The sequence below is a fragment of the Eulemur rufifrons genome, chromosome 15 (genome assembly GCF_041146395.1).
Source record: "Eulemur rufifrons isolate Redbay chromosome 15, OSU_ERuf_1, whole genome shotgun sequence".
In the NCBI taxonomy this organism is placed as follows: Eukaryota; Metazoa; Chordata; class Mammalia; order Primates; family Lemuridae; genus Eulemur; species Eulemur rufifrons.
In genome coordinates, this window is record NC_090997.1 from 70,092,212 (window position 1) to 70,114,637 (window position 22,426).

General features: G+C 36.0%; 1 protein-coding gene across 1 annotated transcript in view; it reads right to left on the minus strand.

The window, feature by feature from the left end:
* Positions 1–11,220: 11,220 nt before the first annotated feature.
* The window catches only part of CEP85L (centrosomal protein 85 like), a 108,930-nt gene continuing 97,724 nt past the window's right edge, over positions 11,221–22,426 (minus strand). Inside the window, exons 11-13 of the mRNA XM_069488392.1 lie at positions 17,297–17,404; positions 15,373–15,604; positions 11,221–11,384 (exon numbers count right to left, since the gene is read on the minus strand). Coding sequence (XP_069344493.1) covers positions 11,221–11,384; positions 15,373–15,604; positions 17,297–17,404 — 504 coding nt within the window. The remainder of the gene's footprint in view (positions 11,385–15,372; positions 15,605–17,296; positions 17,405–22,426) is intronic.

Genomic DNA, 22,426 nt, shown 5'->3' on the forward strand with positions numbered 1-22,426 from the left:
CTACTTTCTTTCTTGAGGGTTTTGTACATCTTCTTAAAATTGATCATGTCCTCAGGCCTAACCAGCATCAGGGTGAGGTCTTCATTGGTGGCACAAGCAGTTCGAATACTTCAGTGGATATAAATCTCCAAGGTGTGGTGGACCTGGTAATGGATGACATGCTAGACTTTAGGAATATCCAGACCCTGAGCTGCCACATCTGTTGCCAGGAGAACACAGTCTTCCACATGGGCAAAACTGTTTCAGGTTTCTCAGCCTCTGTTTCTGGTGCATGCAGGTATGGAAGGTCAGCAGCATGATATTCAAGACTTTGAGGGGCCCAGAGAGGTGTCTGATGCAGGAGGCCTGCACACTGCCTCAGGAAGTAGTACAGGTAGAAGTCTTTCTTATCAGGCTCACAATGAAACTTGGTCTTGGCTAGCATCTCCACTATGGCCTCGTTCCTTGTGAGGTCAATGACCTTGGGTTGGCCCCTCATACCAATCTTCTGCATGAGGAGGTCAAGTTGGCAGTTTTGTCCATTTTCTTGGTGTGCTTCTTATGAAGGATTCAAGCATCTGTCTCTCTAGGTTGTATTAGGAAAACACTGAGCATCTCTAGCAGCTGTGAGAGTTAAGCAAAATAGTCCTTCTCAATCATGTAGTCAGCCTCATCAACACCACCAGACCCCTGAGCTTCAGAAGAATTCTCAAATGAAGGTGATTTTTCTTTAACTTTCTCTCATAGCCAGTCCAGAATGGTGATCACAATCTCAAGCTGATAATTCAGCATCCTTTGCTGTTTCTGCATGAACATTCTACCAAACAAAACAGCAATTTAAAAAAAAACAAAACAGTAGTTTTAACTTCTGTAAACTTGGCCACAGCATCTACGTGTTATTTGACCTGAATGGCCAGCTCTCAGGTGGAAGCCAGAACCAGTCCAAGTAGAGGATGTTTTAGATATGCTTTACAGGTGGCAACTTTGCCACCCAACTTGTTTTGACTTTCTAGTCTGCTCTTTGAGCTTTTCCTTTCTCCTCATCCTGTCTGGGGACAGACTACTTCTTCATCAGGGAAGAAAGTTCTTCCCCAGCATCATTATCACAGAAGAGCAGCACCTGGTTATAGGTGACATCTCCGGTCTCTGCTTTGGCCTTGCTGGGTGGTGCTCTAGCCTTATTTCCAGCCAACAGGGCAGTGTTTTAATATCAATTCCAGTCTCACTGGGCAACACTCCAGACTCAGTCCCAGCCTTGTTTCGTGACCCAGTCTGAGCTCTGGCCTTGGTTCTGGGCTGTCCAAGTGGTACTCAGTGTTATCTGGAGCTGGGGCAAACTTACTCTTCTCCTGCACTGAAACACTGCATGAATCATTGGAATGATAAGGGCAAGAGTTTTCCCACATCCTGTCTCAGCAACCCTATGGATGTCCAGTTTGTCACAGATGGCAGGTGTCAAATTCAGGGCTTAAATTGATGTGGATGCAGAATAACCTAAAAAGCTGAGGGCTCAGATAACTGTCGTGGGCATAAACAGGTCCTTCAAGTTGATACATCTGCATTCTGGTTAGGCCCCCACATCTTTGCTCTTTTGTGTATCTTTGAGGTAGTGCTCTAGGAAGGCCAATTTGTTTCCCCTTCCTTTTTCTTCTTTTGTGGAACACTCTGAGACAGGCTTTCTGATGCCACCCCCTACCTCTGGATCAGGACACATGTGCCATCTCCCTGTGGCTCCAGCTCAGCATCTTTGACCTTAAACTCTTTCTGGACACTGGTTCCTTCAGTTTCCACACCTTGACTCTTCTTCAACTTGATCATTTTCTTTAGGGAGCTAGACTCTCCTTCTCAAACAGCTTGTGTCTTTTTCTTCTTAGACTCCTCCTTTGAGAAAAGACTGGAGGGATTCTTGGCATGGGAGACCAACAGGTAATTTCAGTTCCTCAAGGTACACTAAGTCACCTGTCTGTCCATCTGCAAAAATTGACATATTTGAGTCAATCTTCACCTGCTTCCCCTTTTTCACAACTTTGGCTCTCTTCATCTTAAATTTTCATAGCTTGGTGGCTTTGGCCTTGATTTTATCTCCTTCAACTTCATGGTTGCATTTGGAGATACCATCCCAGATCCTTCAGATGTAGGATAACCACCTTGAATTTTTAATTAACATATTTTTCATTTCTAAAAATTCTCTTTGATTCTTTTCTAAATTTCCTTGTTCATTTTTTAGTGTAAACTTTTTATTGTATTATAACATACATAGAGTGCTCACATTATAAGGAGACAGTTTAGCGAATTTTTACAAAGTGAACACATCTGTGTAAACATCACCCAGATCAATAAATGGAACATCCCCAGAAACCCATCAATCTGAAATGCTTCCCTGTAGGGAATATTTATTTTGTTTCATCCATTATTTCCAGGGAGTTACTAACCTTGAATTCTTTAAGTCAACTTCTGGCCTTAGCATTTCTTGGCTCACACATATAACAAGTTCAAACCATATTTTACTTGAATGTAGAATTATGGTTACAAAATCTCAAGGGAGTATTTTTCATCTCCCTGCCTGAAGCTGAGTCCCTGAAAACCAAATAACTTTTTAATTTCCTTTCAAGAGGCAGATTTTCTCCTGATCTCTTCTTTTTACTGAAGATGTGATCTTGTGAGCATCCTGGCTTTATGTAGATGTCTTAGTTCCAACTCCTTAGCTGACAGGAACCAAGTCCTTATCACGTGCCCTCCATTTGTTAAAACTGAAGGTGTTTCAGCTCAACCAAACGATGTAATTTAGCGTCATCAACAATAACAAACTGTTATCATGAGCTTCTACATGAGGAATATACAACATCACCTACATGACATTTTTGTTAAAAGTGTTTAACTTAAATCAAATAATGATGAATCAGACAAATCCAGATTGTGGCATATCCTATAAGGCACTGACAAATGTCAATGATATAAAAATTCAGAAATTCTCTGTAAAAACTTAATCATTTTTTTTGAGATGTTAAATCAGTGGTCTCATGTCTTTTCTTGAGTGAAGTAAATATCTGAATCATCAATGATACAGCTTACATAGTTAGTGGCTTTCAGGCTCTAATCAAAAATTTTTAACTCAAATATGCGATATTTGTTTTATAATAGTTTGGGCCTCAGTTACATGGAGCAAGGGAGATGGAAATGAAGTACCCAAGACAAATGTGAAAGAATCAGAGAAGGCAGAATTTTCAAGATTTGACAACTAATTTGTTCAGGGCATGGTGTCAAAGTTAGAATGACAACTCCCCCAAAGATGTCCATGTTCCGATCCCTGGAACCTGTAAATACATTAATTTACATGGCAAAGAGGAATTAAGAGTGCAGATGGAATTATAGGGAAAATATTCTGCATTATCTGGTGGGCCCAATGTAATGCAATTGTAGCTATTAATACACTTTCCCATTTTTCCCTATGTATGGTGACTTTGGGGACACCCTGTATATAGAGGAATAAATGGGATAATGTATGCAAAGTCTGCTTACTAGGCATGTATTCAAATATTGGTTAATAAAGAATTAATAATAATGATGATATAGAAGATATACTTCCTGTGCATTGTGGTTTAGTCACCATGGGCCATTAAACGACTTTAACCACTTGTTTCATGACTAAATGATCAATATAAGAATGAAAAATGTAAACTACCTTGTTTCCTTGTTTATAAGGGTTGCCAGCTGTATGTTCTATTTAAAATATAAAATAGGCCGGGCGCGGTGGTTCACGCCTGTAATCCTAGCACTCTGGGAGGCCGAGGCGGGTGGATCGCTCAAGGTCAGGAGTTCGAGACCAGCCTGAGCAAGAGCGAGATCCCATCTCTACTAAAAATAGAAAGAAATTATATGGACAACTAAAAATATATATAGAAAAAATTAGCCGGGCATGGTGGCGCAGGCCTGTAGTCCCAGCTACTCGGGAGGCTGAGGCAGTAGGATCGCTTAAGCCCAGGAGTTTGAGGTTGCTGTGAGCTAGGCTGACGCCATGGCACTCACTCTAGCCAGGGCAACAAAGTGACACTCTGTCTCAAAAAAAAAAAAAGAAAGAAAAAAAGAAAAAAATATATATAAAATATATATGCATTCTCAACTTAAAGTTAGATGCAACTGCATTCATTTCTTAAATTACTATTTTTTTTCTCAGTTAAGTCAGATCTTAGATTTGACGTTATAAAACCTATGCAACATGAGAATGCTATGCACCAGGAAATAACTGTGTCCAATCCTGTGGTCCGGACCCACAGAAGGGCAGAAAGAGTATAGCTGTGGTAGAGATTAACAGGAGATCCAAGAGATGGAAGATAATTCAACTTGCTTAAGTAGGATCTATGATGACTATATACCTTTCCATTTTACGGGGCATATTCTCCTAGGGCTATGCTTTTAAAGATCACATTTTCTCCTTAAAAATAGAACTCTTCCATCTTAGAGTTAAGGGCAGATACTTGCACATCTCTGGAAGTTAGCATATCCTAAGTGTTCATTAAACACAAAGTTTAGAAAGAGGAAGTGCTTGCTCTAAAAAAGCTAAAAGTCTGGTGGGAGACTGGCAGCCAATGAATTAACAATGTTATACATATGTACAAACAAAAAAACATAGTAAGTTTCTTTGTTTCAGGAAGGATGAGACCAAGTGCTTCACATGAATTGTGGAGATCATGGAACAGGGGTAGCCAATGTGACAAAGTACAATATTCCAGAAGGAAGTTCAAACAAAAGTGAAGTGTCTCTGGTAGATCGGAGGCCTTTTCCCCAACTCTAACTCTCTAAAATATATAGGATATACGTAACTCTCAATCAATTAGAAGCCAAGGTTGTTTTCAAGTCTGGGTGGAGAAAGCCGACTGACCCCTGGGCTGTTTCCAGTCTGCTTATTATGGATGGATAAAGCTGCTGTGAACCATGCATTGACAAGTTTCTCTACCGGCATATTTTTAAATTTATCTCAAGTAAGTATCTAAGAGTGAAATGTCCTGGTCACAAGGTAGGTATATGTTTAGTTTAAAACTTTAAAACTTAGGAGGGAATCAATAGAGATGAAGAGAGACTATGTTTAAGTAAAAATAGGTTGGCCAAAATGGAAAGATTTTTCTTTTTGTGATCATAACCAACTTTCTGTTCAGGATAGCAGTTTTATTTAAACATTTTATTTTTAATAAATAGATTTTCATAAAAAGAAATCTTTTATCATAATTTCATTCCTCAAACTGGAATCGCCTCTAAATCAAGGAGATTGCCTTAACTGACACGATGTTAGAGTGCTATTCATTTGCAGACTGTCTGCTCTACTGGATCCACACGCTGCCATTTTGGGGCATTACTAACAATGTATTCACACCTCTTTTTAACTGAGTCTTCTGCTTTCTGACACAGAATGTCAGATTCTGTTTGGTTGGTGAAAGCTGTGATCAAAAGAAGCTCAAAGTTATTAGCAAAATCACTAGGATGTGCCCTTTCAAAAGCTTTGTATTAACCCTCCCAACAAAACACTTTTTTTTTTTTTACTAGAAAAAGTAGCCAGGTGCGGTGGTGCACACCTGTAGTCTCAGGTACTCGGAAAGCTGAGGAAGGAGGATTGCTTGAGCCCAGGAGTTTGAGGTTGCAGTGAGCTACAATGATGCCACTGTACTCTGGCCGGGAGGACAGAGTGAAACTCAGTCTCAAAACAAACCAAAATTTAAAAAAAAAAAACAAAAAAAAACCCCCATTTTTTTCACCAAATCAAAAATGATCCTATATTTCATCTTAAAGAGAAACTTCTTTACCAATCACCTTAGAAATATTCTAAGATTTTATCCATTCTGTTCTTATGTCTAACACATCTGCTTGCAACCTAAGTAGCCTGTGATACAGGATTTCAAAAGTGATTCTTTTCCTGTTAACTGAATTAGATGCCTCATTAAAGACTCTGACAGAACAATGCCAAGTTAGCAGAACTGGAAACAGATACTACCAATCAAAATATTAACCAACTTCCTGCAGAGATTGGGGCTATAGCCCATATATGCTAGGACAAGGACTTAGGATGCCATCCGCAGGGCATCTCTGGGACTAGACTGGCAAATTATCAAAGCTGAGATGTCAAGACCCTTTGCATAGCAACCTTTTAACAAGGCTTTACCTGTACATGTTTCAGTAAGTTTTCAACCTTTGATCAGAAGGGGTAAAATAAAAAAGATTTGACTTACCAGCACAACCTTTCAGCAATGTAGAAAACTGAAGTCAGATTTTGTCTGCTGGAAAACCAGAAAGAAGACTCCTGATTTAAACAGAGATTTTAGAAATTCAGAAGAGTGACACAATGCTATCAGGTGACATGGACATAGGCATGACTTTGAATTTATAGCACCTGGCATCAGAAAATCTCACTGTCCTTCATGGAAGACCCTGAGAAAAAGCTTTTTAGTAACTGAAATTGTAAGACAGACTTAGAAGGCAGAAGTCTCCATGTTTTCAGTCAAGCATTCTCCAATGTATTTATAGAAAGCTTTTACCTAAAAGTTAAGTCAGCATATTCTTGTCATTGAGAATTCAGAATACAGAATATAAAATTTCCAATACATTCTTAATGTTACATTAGGCACTTGGAAGACATAAATCTTTTTATAAAAAATTTATTTCTCTGTAAATAAAAATTCCAACATCAACAAATAATAGTCCAGTGGAAAAATACTAGCCATTAACATTGAAAACTTTTTTCTTAATTTAATAAATAGAACTTTGGCATTCAAAATTCTAGCTGTAAACCCTATTAAAAAACAAAAACAAAAACAACCCCTTTACAAAAAAAGAGGCAAAATGATAGATCAGAAGGCATAAGCCAACCAGTGGCTTCACATTCTTTTTACAATAACTGTATTTCAATTAAGTCATGAACACTATATTTACACATGAGGTATTCTGGGTGGTTCAAAAACTGAACCTAGTTTATAAAACCACCAGTCACAATGACTGATTATACACTCTGCTGTGCTTTTAATGTAACCACCTAGCACCTTACTACTTCTTGTCATCACACCAATGTGATGTTGAATTTTGTGTTTGTGTATTTAAATAACTATTTATACATATATATGTACACAGATATACTCACAAATGAATACATTCTAAAGGAGTTTCCCACTCACTATACAGGGAAGGCTGGATTCCAAAGACATATATCTGATACCTCCTCTCATATTTTACCGCCTAAAAATGAAAACCAACTCCTTTAAAAAAAATCCTTAATCAAGTCTATTTACAGAAGAACAAGGTGCAATAATCATCAACGTTCTTATAGCTCATGTAAAACAGAAATGAATGCTTACTGCAGGCAAAAAGGCACAGAAGGTTCTCTCTATGCAGCTGCAATAGTGTTGTTAATGACTTATTGATTTGAAACTACATTCTTATTATATTTAATATTTCTTTTAAATAAGAAAAAAAATCCAAAATCTTTCCCCTTCATGATTAAATGTATGATATAATCATATGGAAATATACCACTCATGGCATTTTTGGGCAAAGTTGGAAATTTTACTCTTTATACCAAATAGGAAATCGTTTTTCTTGTTTTGTGAACACTTAAAAGAATTGTCAAAAATGGAAACAAAATGAATTAACTTTGGCTCTGAGAGCCACAGCTACTGGCAGTTTCAAATTATATAGTCTAAGTGGGCATGGTTATGAAAATTGCTTATTACTGTAATTACATATCTACAATGATAGAAATCTACATAAAAGAATGCCAATAATCAAAACTAAAGGTGTGTCTGAGCTGAACTATGTTACATAAAAATATAGTCTAGGTTCTCAGCTACTATGTTACTCAATGAACTATTACTGATATTTAAAGAACATTTTCCCAATAAAGTAACTCCTTTAAAAAATATCCTCTAAGAGATTCATATTAATACATCTTGCACTATGACAGAATTAATTTGTAAGCTCATTAATGTCAGAAATGTACACTACTCATCTTAACAACACATTCCAGCCCTTGAGATTGTCTCTATAATCAGCTATTGAAAGAAGTCTAATTCAGTTTAATAAATTGTCACCATGAAAATAAATTTCACTAAAATATAATACTGTTAACATTAAATATTGAATCCTAGTTCAAATATAAAAAAGGGGCCAACCTTATTTTAAAATAAATTCAGGAATACCTTACCTAGTCAATACTTATTTTTTTTTTAATTAGAGGCCATTGAAAATTTAGTAACAGTTTAACTAAAGTCATCCTATTTTTCTGACATCAAATGAAAAGATAGCTATTGTGTCTTTGATTCAGTGAATTTTATCTGCACAGGTACTTTCGATTTTTCATTGAGACAACTGTTACTTTACCCCTGCTGTAATGTGACTTGAGGCAGAATAAGCTCACCTTTAAAACCCAAAGACAAATAATTAATATTAATACTGCATGAGATGCTTCCTGAAAGGACATTTAATTCACAAAATCACAATTAAAAAGAGGTTTCATTACCTAACGAAATTTTCAAATAGATGTTCTTTAAAATTTAGGTTAATTTTCATTTCAGGCATATTTGCTACCGTAACTTCCATGAACATCCTAGTTCACTATAGCGTTGATATTTGCCCATCTTACTCGGTAAAATTTCTTTTCAATATGATACCAATATTATTACTATTCTAATCCAATAGAGTGCTTTGGAAGGGGAATTTTCTGAAAAATAAAAATCAAAACTTAAATACTGACAAATTAGAATATTACTAGTTTCACTTCTCTCCAAAATTCCTTCCAAGGCTATCTACTAGAGGCCCCATTATAAACTCCAGACTCCAACAGATTCAATTTTGTAATTCAAGGTTATACTTAAACTATCACATCTTAGTTCCATTTTTTTATGGGAAATACACAATTTGCAAACTGAAATGCATCAGTAGTAATTTCCTACTAAGTTAAAATTTTTTTACCTCAAGATATGTAAACTAAGTTTAATTCTGTAAGTTTCAGAATACCAACTAAAACAAATAAAAAATTACTTTATCCCAACTAAACCAGAAAACAAAAATTAATCTATAGTAGATTAAAACAAATGACCATAAAACAACAATCATAAAACCGAAAACATATACTAAAAACCTAGGATATATTTAATAGCCTACTGATCCAAATTGGTGACTGCCAGTTAGTTCTATTATTTTAGGGTACCTCCATTTCCAAAATCATGGGGGAGTGTTGGGATTCTATTCAAAGAGAATGTAAAAATGTTGTTTGCTATACTTGTGGCTGATCTACTTTGATGTTATTATCTATTAATATTTTACTATAAAGGATCATTTCACAGATACTAATTTTTTGCGAGGCAGAATTCTTTGCATCAGATTTTTGGTACAAATTTATTATACTCTGATTGTCTTCAAACCACCAATATTAAAAAAGAAATGACCCATTAGAAAGCCAAGTTCTTACCAGTGACTAAGACCCTCCTTAGGTTAGGGACCTTGGGATGCCGAATCACTATGATGCACTGATTTCTTAGTGCCCAGACGCTAAGAAGTAAGAAGAGCAATGTGAGGACTCAGGCAATGCATGGAAGGAAATTTGATGTCTTTACAATGTATTATAACTAATTGCTGAAATATAACTATAAAACAATTTATTGAGAGCTGTATATAAGCCAAAATTCTGAACTGAGAAAAGAAGGCCTTGTCTCACTTGTTTTCACTGTTTCACTTGTTTTCTTAAAAATATTTAAGAAAAATATTTTCTAGGAGCAGCCTTTATACCACTATATAAGCCTAGCAAGAAAACGGGCATGTGATCTGCTCTGACCTAATCAGTATCGTCCTGCTTGATCCACACCCTTTGTCCTTCCACCTCTTATTAATATTTAGTCTTGCTCTAAATGAAGACTTGGTTGCATCAAGAAATCAAACCAATTGAAAAAGGACAAGGTTTTGCCACAATTAAGTAATTCAAAAGAATGTAATGAATATTCTGAAGGCAAGAAAATATATAGTTCTTCCAAAATACCAACTAAATATGGACAATACTCATTGGAAGTTTAAAGGATTGTATGCCTACTTAAAAAACAGTTTCATTTCATAGTAATACCCTGTACTCCAGATGAATAACTAACCTGGCCAAGTTCATATTCTATGAAAAACTCTGTTCTTAATGTATTTATCCGATAAAAGGAATTAAAATATCTATGTTTAAATTTTGTTTTATGCTACTGTTAGTTCAGATATAAAGAATATGTGTTGGCTTTCTCTTAAAGTAGTTTCAACTTTAAAACAGATACAAAACTGTTAAAATGTAAATGTTCAGATTTAGATAAATAAGCTATTATTCCAGAGTCACTTCATTAATCTTTCTTTTACAATAATGATCTGAAGCCTTAGAAGATCTGCATTAATTACGTATGGCTTTGTTTACATTGATACACATAAAATATAAATTAAAAATTGTAAATAGTAAGGGACATTTTAAAATTAGTTCAAATTATGTTAAACTTCCTTGTAACACATAAATTACAACGCTATTGAAAAAGATCATCACATCAAAATTTCAGCCCTCTGAGGAAATCCACAATCACTCTGGAAAAACAGCTGACCTATCTACAGTACTAAAATCAACCCAAGCCCACAACCTCATCATCTCAGCACAGTGACTGTCCAAAATACAGATGGTTTTGCCCGCTGCACTACTTTAGAACACTTGCCTGCTGTTGGAACTCTTGCTCTGCCAGCCTTTGAATATCCCAAAGTACAACATAAGCTTCAATATGAAAGAAATATGAGAATAAACAGTGTGTGCCTTTCTCAGAAACTTTGCTTTGACCCTAGAAACTCATATAATTTAGTGAATAAAGCACACATACACACAAAACACACGTACATGCACACACAAACACACAAAACTATAGGATTAATAGAAAGTCTATCCCTTTATCTGAAAGGTATTCTTCACAGCTTGGTCCTATAATCAGTAGTTTGAAAATACAGACCTTTTTTTTTTTTTCTTGTAGACTTAATCATATTTTTCAAAGTTAATTTGATTCTTTTTATCCTGATAAGCCTTTTTAAAACCTTGTCATATCCACTTTTCCCCTTAATAAAACAAATCCACAGAAAAAACAACCTATGTGCAAGTCATATGTCACTTGCAACTTTCCATTATGGCTCCTAAAGAGAAGTATGAGAACCGTAATGCAGCAGCACTTAACAATGGGTCATTATTGCTGTGGGACCAACACTTGATCACTGGGTAACGCAGTTGTCGCCCATGTCCTGAGCATAGCGGTCTGATATCGTAGTCCTTAATTCATCAATGTCCCTCCGTAACTGGCACACATCTGATAATTTTTTACTGAGTGTTTCTGGGCTGTGGTCATTCTCAGTCTCTTCAGCTGAACAGTTCATTGCTGTGTAAACAAAGCAAAGAGAGAACGTCTCACATTTTTTTGAACAAAGACATTTTAGGATTTTCATCTTAATCATCATAGAAATATAATGCTACACTCTGAATACCAGCGAGGCTCAGGTTTAACCTATGTCTCATTCAATATTAAATAGATCTTATCTATTTGTTCCTTTTAAAATTTGGCTACTTAAAATGCATTAAATCCATACAGTGATACACATAAATTCAACATTTTTAATGGATGACAATATTCCAAAAGTAAAAAAGAACATACTCTAATGTCTCTCTATAAGCTCAACTAGAGCACTCAGTTTTTCCCATTTGACAAAATCTGAAAATCATTTGTGTAGTGAGAAGTGGTATCGTAAATTTTTATGATTACAAAATGGGTTTATTGGCATAAAAATATTAATTTTCAAAATATACTATAAGTATGTGTATATATATGTATGGGGAGAGAGAGAGGGAGAGAGGGGGAGGGAGAGACAGGAGGGATGAAGGGAGAGGGATGGAGGGAGGGAAGAAAGGGAGATAGTTGGGGAGAGAAGAAGGGAGAGAGAAGGAGAAAGGGGCAGGGAGACAGAGAGAGAAGGGAGAGAGAGAGAGGGAGAAAGGAGAAAGGGAAGGGGTAGAGGGGGAGAGGGGTAGAATATTAGAGTTGGAACCCTATAATCCTAAACAATTGAACCATGGGGCAATTGATGGCTAATTGCCCAGTGGCTGAATAACTGAGAGTCCTGATTCAGCTAGGTTTTAGTTATTTATTTCAGTTCCTCTCTTTATAAGCAAGCATATCTCAACATAAAAGCAGTCAGAGCCAGTGACTGTGAAATAAACATTTCCTTGTATCTTCACTGGCCCTGATGGTTTATTGGAGGCATAAGAGTCAGATAATGTTATTTTAACAAATAGTAATTGAACATCTGCCACATTCCAGGGACTATGCTAGATGTTGAGGTCAGCAGAGTCATACACAGTGTCTCATTCTCAACGCTTTATACACAATTTCATGAACAAATGAACACAGTGACATATTGCAGGTAGTCTACCAAAACACACAAGCTGCAGTGGCACAAAAGGAAGAGAACAAACAACTAGGCTTAACAGGAGAGGCAACAGTACTTATTCACTGGGTGGGCAAAGCAAGCAGAATGAACAAAGGTGTAGAGACAGAAAACAAAATAGCCTGACGGAGTTTGAGAAACCTCATGTAAATCAGTAACTAGCTCTAAAATGGTAAAGAATAAATATGAAAAGGGAGAGTGCCAAGAAATAAGGCTGCAGAGGTGGGTAAGAGCTACCTATCTCTATCACAGAGGAGTGTAAGTATTAGGATATCAGATTCATGGTTTGGACAGACAGATCACTCTGACAACAGTGTAAAATGGACTAGGGGGAGGACGTGAGCCAGACAGTGGACAGAGAGACAAGTGCAGGTAAAGGGCTATGGAAACTTGAAGGCAACAGTGCAAAGGAGATATAATGGAAGGAATAAAAGTTAGGCATAATAGGGGATGATAGAACGGATAGAGCTCAATCACCATCAGTTTGGGTAAGGCTCAGGGATTGGTCATGAGTCCCAAATGAAGGACAAAAGAGGATGAAGGGTAAAATCTGGGTTAGGGTGACAGGTGAATGATGGTGCTATTCACTGAGAGGAGAAGCAGGTTTAGGGAAGGAAGAAAAGTGGGTTCGGTTTTGGACATGTTGAGTCTAATGCCTATGAAACAGCCAGTTCTAATATACAGGGGGATATAATCAGGAGCCCAGAAAAAACATTCTAGGCAGGGTAAGAGGTAAATATCTATATGGGTGAAAGGTATAGCAATAACAGAAAACAACAGAATGTGGGTAAGATTACTCAATAAAGAGAAACAAACAAAAACCGACAACAAAATTTTCCTGGGATACCAATAACAAGTGGCAGAGGAGTCCACAGAAGACTGAGACTGACCAGTCACAAAGGCAGAAGCGGAACCCGGAGAATGATGTCATGGAAACCAAGTAGCAGAGAGTTTTCAGAAGGGGTGTGGAGTGAACAGATGGAGTCTTGACACAAGGATTCAAAAGAATTCGTTGGTTTTCGACAAATTGGCTGGCTGGTCAAATTTTCATGATGCCAAATATAAGGTAAGGATTCTGGGGTTGAATTTTAAAGACCAGAAAGACTATACATTGGGAGGTAAAGGTGGCACAATTCTTGATCTTCCTTTTATTTATATTAGGATAGCTCTATTACCCTATAACTGAAATAGTTAACAAATTCTACCTGGATAGTGAAATATAGAATATTACAAAACAATTAAAGGGGTGAGCAGCTCTAAAATGGTAGAGAAAATGAGTTCCTTTGTGTATGAGCTTTTGTTTCTTGCTGCCAACATATCAGATTTTTTTTTTTTTAAAAGATTAGATCTTACTCTGTTGCCCAGGCTGGAGTGAAGTGGCAGGATCATAGCTCACTGCAGCCTTGAACTTCTGGGCCCAAGTGAGCCTCCTGTGTAGCTGGACTACAAACGTTCGCCACCACACCCAGCTGATTTTCTTTTCATGTTATTAGAAATGATGTATCATTATGTTGCCCAGGATGGTCTCAAACTCCTGGCCTCAAACATCCTCCCACCTCAGCCTCCTGAGTAGCTGAGATTGTAGGGGTAAGCCACGGTGCCCAGTAAGAGATCATTTCTAAATCATCACATCTTCACCTGGCAAACTTCTCTTCTTCCTTCTCTAAGACCCACACCAAACACCGGCTACTCCATGGCACCTTCACAGCCCTTCCCATGTAGATTTAGTTGGTACTTTTCCCCGTGTGCTCCCACTGTCCCTTGTCCACATCTTAGTTATAGCACCTATCACAGTTCTCTAATTATCTGGTTAATGTGTGGCAAGATACCAGCACCTAACTTTGTGCTTGGACCACAGAAGGCATCTGGTAAATGTTTACTGACTGAGTGAATATATGTAAACATTAAGTGTTTTTTATATACCCACACTCATATATACACATACACACATCTACAAGGTGAAAGGGAAAATTCTGCTGGTAATATTGAGCACAGAGAACATGTTTCACTTAACTAGTGATATACTTGGATCAAGAGCATTATTTGATTTGCCAAAATAATTATTATGCTGCAAAATGGTGGAATCTTTTTGATGAAACTGGAAACAAAACCAGTCCCTTTTCTAGTTGTATATTAACCATATTGTTAGGCAGCTAGTTAATATAAATGTTGGTTCATAAACCTATTATGTGGTCCTACTCTATTCTTATCTCCTTACTGAAGTCCATTTCTTCTCTGTTAAAAAGAGACCAATATGTCGATATTATCTAACTTGGAACCACATGCACAGACGAGTGTTCCTGCAAAAGTAGCACAGAGGGAAGGGACACTAGGATATTACTTTGGTAGCTCTCAAAATTATGTGTTCAGGGAGATAGAACTGAGGCAGAGAGTGGGTGTCATGCTGAAAAGCACAACGCCAGCAGGTATGAATGACAAGGGGAACAGATCTGTAGATCGTGAAAACTGGTTCATGCGATAGCACTGGCACTGACATTAAGCAACTGCCAAAGAACATACACTGCACTGGAAAGCAAGTGAGTATTTTCTTGCAAATATTTTACCAGTGGACATATGGCTGGGTCATTAATCTATACAACTACTACATGAATTATTACTTTTCTAAGAGTAATTGAGAAGTCAAACCTAAGTACCACTCCAGCCACTCATTTACAGATTTAGCCTAGGAAACATCTGTAGGCATTCTGCCAAGTGGTAGTCCAATCACCCCTGACCCTGCTCCCTTCTATAAGTATAATGAGGTCAGTCCTAGCAATGAGGTAGTAACAGTTGTATGTAAACCCACAGATTGATTCAGAGATTTATAAATCTAAGGAAAGGAGATAAAAATAAACATATGTTCCTCCTTCATGAATACAGGTTTCTAACTGTCAAGCCACAAAGGACAAGTCATCAGCCACTTACATCTGATTCCCAGTAATAATGAAAGATTAGGCTCCTTGCCCTGAGCACGCTGATTAAGAATACTACACAATGCTTTCAAGTCAAACAAACAATAGGACATTTCCTTGAACAGCTGATCAATCACAGTCAAATCAAATAGAGGCCATTTGGAAAGAAGTGTCTGCTGCCTAGATGGGTCTGCTTCCTGGCCCTGATCCATTACAGGGCACGTCTCTTCTGTTTGTCTTTGGTTCTAAAATGGATAGAGAAAACAAAAGTCAGGTTGTTAGAACAGAGGAAAGGTACCTGAAAACCATACAGGTTAACATTTGCCCACAAGTCTATAAACACAACAGTGGGGTCATATGCACATTAACCAAAGTCAACTGCATACACATAGTGGGGGGAAAACACATACAAAAATAATTTAAATAGTGGAAATGGTTCCTCTGTGCCATCTGACACCCTGGGGTAAACCCAAGAGAGGAAACATAAAACAAATCCAGTGTAAGACACAAAAAAATCCCACAAGTATAAAATCAAATAAGGAAAAAATCCCCAACAACTCTGAATTGTTAAATTGACTTGGAAAAGCTCACCCTCAAAATTGTCAGCTTCTCATCCTGAAAATTTCTAATTAAAGATAAGTTGAATTAACTTTCAAATTGGATCTGTATTTCAGAACAACCAAATAGCCTGGGATGATGAGGAAAAGATCATTTATAGATGAATGCCAGATAATAAATATGAAAGGAATGATGTAATTTGTGAAATCACCATTTTTCAATCATCTAACAATTCAGGCAATGATCATCGATGGGGGCTAAAACCATCAAAGGGAAAAAGTGCTGGCAAACTGCATGTAGCCTCCTAAATATCACCCCACAGATTACCCATGATTTGCAGGGGTTGTAACTTCACAAGGGAAAAGAACCAGGCAGTCACCACCCTAACCCAGTGAATTCCGTACTTGTATGTCACTTATAGTGGAATAATCAAATGTTGTATATTCTGATGATGTGAATAACACCTATAAAGTATTCACGCCAAAAAAAGGTCTGGCCTGAATCTAATGATGTCTTTAGCTCTAACTTGTAGCTTATAAGAAATACAGGGAGTAAAGAACAAGATAAATGACACTTTGAGAAAGTAATCAAATCTAGGTGTGACAATCAATAAGTTATGAGACAACAGACCCAGTTTCAAGTCACTACCATGTGGGAAGAAAGTCTCTCATAAGACCTTGTTTATAAGAAGGTCACACAACAATGAAATATAACTTATAGCCTTAATTGAATGCTGGTTTCAATAATCCCTATATAAAATACTTGATGAAGCAGGGAAATTTGAATATAGACTAGATATTATTGAATGTCAAGAAATTATTTTTATTGGGTATCATAATGGTGTTATGATTATAAAGGAAAATGTCCTTAATTTTTGGAGATACATTCTTAAGTGTTTATGGGCAAAATGTCATGATGGCAGTTAAAAGAAACCCCTAAGATATTTATTTATTCATTTATTTTGTTTAACATGTACTTAAACACAAGTCAAGTGCTTCATCTCATACTTAAATGAAAAAGCGTGATCTGTTTTAATAAGGAAGTACCAACATTGCACTGACTTTAAGGATTTTCACGGGTAACTTTATTTATATTCAATTTGTCTTATTTGCTGACTTTGGAATCTAATCTCTATACTGGATAACATTTGACTGTGCTGTAGTTAAGTCTGTGGAATTATATTCTAAGACATAAGAAAAATAAAGTTTGGTCTTTTATTATAATTTTGGTAAGAAATCTAATGGATTTAATTAAGTGGCACATCAAAATCAAGTCTTCAATTTAAAAATGTTCAATTAATATGTATAAATTAGCATTTGCTTAAACTTAAATAGGTAGTGAATCATCCTTTCAAAGTAATTCAGATTTTTTCTACTCACTTCAAGCAATGCTTTTGTTAATCTCTGCAGGTTTCTTTCTTTCTTTTCCAGCTCTTCCATCATCTTTTGAGTGTTCGATTTCTCTTTAGAAAGTTTCCCTTGCATAGACTAGAATAAAAAAAAGAAATGGAAAGTAAGCATATTGCATGTAAAGGAAAATGTCAATCTCACATAAGTAACCAGGAATGTTGGCTCTGAATAGTTTAGATATTCTTTTCTCCCCAGCCCCTTGGAAGATGAAGCCTTCACCTTTAAGTCAACCTGTCTTAGTTGTAGAGTGGCTGACTCCAAAAAAGGAAAAAATAGCATCTTTACCTAGAAAGTTTTTAATCTGGATAAAATATGTCAAGTATTAATATAAAGCTGCTGTGTAATGCTGTATTACACATAGTTCCTATTTTATTAATTTTTTATATTTTGGGAGTGTGTTAAATTTATACCTTTGCTTTTACATTTTTTTTATGGTTATTAAGATACAAGATGAGATCATAATAACAACTCTATTTTCCATGATTTGAAACATAGCTAAACTTCCTTCTTTCAGTGAATAGTATTCCAAGCAGTGAATATGATGCTGAACTCAGGGCAAAGGTCTATTATGGGACTCTGACAAACTAATCTCCTTCCTACTCCATTATAAAATTACAGATTATCTAGACATGATACTATTGTAAGAAAATCCTGATTACACCAAAGTATAGAGGACATTTTAAGAGTACTTGGGTCATTTCAGATGATTAGTCTGCTTTTCAGCTACACACCAAAGAGAAACATGCCACAAACCCATAAACTAAAAGCTATTAATGAATTCTAGGTGTTTCTATCAACGTTTTTCCTTTTGTTAGACCACAAAAATCAATAAACATATGACCAGAGGTACATCACTTTTTTTCAGGTCTGTATTTAGTTTCAACTCTGAAAATATTTCAGTATGCTTGACCACCTAAATAGCACACAATCTACCACAAAAGTTTTTTTCCTCACATTATCTCTGGATGGAATAAGAGATACCATGGCTTGAGATAAGTCACTATAAATATAAAGCCATTTTTTCAGTAACAGATATTCAAACTTGTTGCTTTTAAATTTCATTTGCCTGCTAAACTCTGAAAAAATATTACATTTAATAACTCAAAAGTTGGAGACAAATGAATCAAACTCTATAACAACCACATTTCCTTTCAGGGAAAACGTGTTTTAAAGTCTACAAAAATGAATCTCACAGCACAAAGTCAATTTGGGGCTCTCTAAATATGTATATTTTTAACACAGATTCCTTTGTAACTTCATTAGATTGAATCAAAACCTTATTTATGCAATAAATGGATATTTATTTACCTCGCTGAAGATCTATGCTTTCTGGCCTGACAAGATTATTTGTCTGGAATTCAGGGTTCAACCTAAATTTTCTTAAGATCTGTGACTGTTAGAATTACAGAAAAAAGGTATCACAGATAAATTACTCTAAAACTCATATTTTAACAATGAAAACTGAACCCAAGAGGGGTGTTTTCATAATTAATATAATATATAACAGAATAATTACAATAATATACTATATATAATACAATATAATTGATATAATTCTTTAAAAGATTACAGTGTTTTATATTTTTACCAATTCAGAGTCATGTTGGATGTAACTAATAATTAGCTAATAAATCTAATGTGTTCCTATATAAGACTCAATTTACATGAGTGAAGAAACAGGCAACCTTCACCATCAGAATAAATCGAAAATGTTTGGCAATAGTGCCTTTTATCACAAGAAGGAAATCAAATTTGGGAAATAACATCAAGCTTAACCTGTCATATGTTGGTTAAGTTCAAGGGCAGTTATCAAGAAGCCCTTTAATACAGATAAGAGCTCACAGATATGTTTATCCTAAAAGGACCAACTGCTATATAATTTCTAGGATAATACTAAGTATAAATGGTTTAGCTTCCTGATAGTAACATTTCACCTAAAACATTAATTACGTCTCTATCCTAAATTGTATGAAGAAGTGTAGCTTTAAGGGTTAAGGGAAAAAAGGAGAGAAAGGAAAGTTTCTACTAAGCTTAGAATGGTCTTACCAGATACAAATGAAAATAAAACAAAACCTAATTATTAAGCTAGGTCTCCAAAATGAAGCATAGTTCAGGCAGTACAACGATGCTATTTCTCATTTTTAAATCACTCTGACCTTTAACAGAAGATGGTTTTGTTAAGTAGTTCCTTTTTGGCATTTTACCTAAAATTCATATGAGCTTCAGAAATATGTATTAGCATTTATAAATGCAAATGTATAATGTACTTATTTTGGCATATGAATCCGTAACACCAAGTTATTAGTTATTTTCTGCATGTATAAGATAGAAAAATTGATAGAAGTTCCAGTTTTTAATTTGTTCTATTAAGAATGAATAGTATATGTTATTTCACAAGGTATTTTTTGCAAAGTATTTTTTGAAATCTCTAAGATCTTAAAAACATAATTGCTCAAACTGATAGTAGTACTCTACTATGCATAAGTGAAATGACCCATATTCTTTTTTAAAATAAGTGTTTGGCTTTGTGAAATTCACAATGACAATCTGTTTATGATTCGCTAAACATGTCAAGGATTACTAAAATTAAAAATTTGAATTAATTTTCAAATGCCTCTCTCTTAATTTACCAGTTTAATAATAATATAGTTTTTAGTTCTGCTAAGTTACTAACCTACAGATAACTTATCATGACCATTTTTGAAGTGGAAAAGTGGTTTTAAGTACATTTGTTATTTTGACATAAGCATCCAGAAATACTTAATACACAAATAGCTCAAATGAAGGACAGCCAGATGTGCCTTAGCTAACAGACTCTATATAATACACTAATGCAATTTAACACGAAATATTTTGAAAGAAAAGTTATGTTAGCAGTTTTACTGCATATATACATATACACAAATACACACACGTGCCATAAAGGAGTTTCACAAATACATTTCTTCCTGCAATTATTCATTCAGCGAAAGTCATTGCCAAACACTGTTCTATGCATTGGGTGATACAACAGTGAACAAAACAGTCAAAACCCTTGACCCTTGTGGAACTTTGACTAGGAGGAAAAAGACCAAAGGAAATAAACAAAATAAATATATAAGTAGCACAGTATTTCATATTAGAATTTGACTAGTACTATGGAGAACAAATAGAGCATGGTAAGGGTCAGGGGTTTGAAATCTCAAGTGGGGGAGAGCAAGGGCTCAAGAAGAAGGAGGCAAAGGCTTGAAGGAAGTGAGAGATTGTGTCCCACAGATAATATAGAGAAAGAGATTCAGTCAGTGCAAACGTTCTGGGACAGATGGTTCCTTCTGTGTTTGGGAAAATGCAAGAGAGCCAGGGTGGCTAAGAGTAGTAGAGATGGAATCAAAGAGTGGGCAGTGGGAGGAATCAACTGTATGGGGTCTCACAAGCCAGTGTAAGAACTTCGACTTTACTCTGGAATAGATGAGGAACTATTGAAGAGTATTAAGCAGAGACATGATATAATCTGATTTTTGCTCAATAGGATCACTTAAACTGATGAGAATATATCATGGGCAGTCAAGGGTGGATGCAGGAAAACATAATCCAGAGGAGAAAGGAAGATAGCTCAGACCAGGGTGGCAATGGAGGAGCTGGGTAGAAGGGGCCAGATTCTAGATATGCTTTGAAGGTAACAGAAATTTGCTGACAAATGTGAGGTCAGTGCAGAGTCAAGGATTGAGTCTTAGATTTCTGGACTAAGCAAATGTTAGGGCATATTTGCCTTAATGGGAAGTCTGGAAGGTATAGCAGCAGGGTTTGTTTATTTTTTGATGGTGGTGGGGATAAGAAATTCAGTTTGGGACAGGTTATGTCTGATAAGTGAAGTGGTGATATTGAATAGGCCAGCAGTCCCGAACCTTTTTGGCACCAGGGACTGGTTTCATGGAAGACAGTTTTTCCCTGGACTGAGGTAGGGTTTGAGGCCAGGGAGGGGATAGGTTTTGGGATCATTCAAGCACATTACATTGATTCTGCAGTCAAACCTCTCTGCTAATGATAATCTGTATTTGCAGCCACTTGCCAGCACTAGCATCACCACCTCAGCTCCACCTCAGATCATCAGGCATTACATTCTCATGAAGAGTGTGCAACCTAGATCCCTTGTATGTGCAGTTTGCAGTAGGGTTTGCACTCCTATGAGAATCTAATGCGGCTGCTGATCTGACAGGAGGTGGGGCTCAGTCGGTGATGTGAGCAATGGGAAGTGGCAGTAAATACAAATGAAGCTTCATTCTCTTGCCTGCTGCTCACCTCCTGCTGTGTGGCCTGGTTCCTAAGAGGCCATAGACCAGTACTGGTCCGCAGCTGGGCGATTGGGGACCACAGGAATAGGCAACTGGATACACAAGTTAGGAGCTCAGGGGAGAATTCTGAGCTGAAGACAAAAATTACGAAGTGGTGAGCACACACATTATATTTAAAGCCATGAGACTGGGTAAGATCACCAAGAGAAAAAGTATAAAGAATTCTAGGAAGAAAACCAAATTCTCTTTTGTGAAATATGATACAATATTATTGAAAATAATTTATATGTCTTCAAAATAAACTTCATCATTAACATCACAAATGAAACTAAACTTATTCATAAATTAGAAACTGGAAAAGTTTCTATCTAATAAGGTATTATTGTCCAATTTATATATACTAAGCTACTAACCTGTCTATATCTTTATTATAATAAGATTTATACTACAAGTCTTCAGTTTATTGTGCCTAGTTAAATAAATCAAATGAAATAACAAAACCTAAAAAGTTCTTGTGAGATTTATTTTTGTTGAAATTTCATTAATACTATACACATTTCAATTATCTAGAAACAAGGTACAAAATCATTTTAAATTTATTACTAAGAACAGCTGCATGGTCTCATACTAATTGTTATGATTCTATTAATATAGCACACTATTTTTGCAACAGCTTATGTAACTATACATGAAAGGAAAGATAATGCTAGTATCAAAAGAAATAGCAATTAATAAAGAGCATGCATACTTAACAATGTAAGATAACGCCATCTATTACAGAAAGCATTAAAAGGGGAATGCATTTTTGAATGAAATTTAATATTTTCTC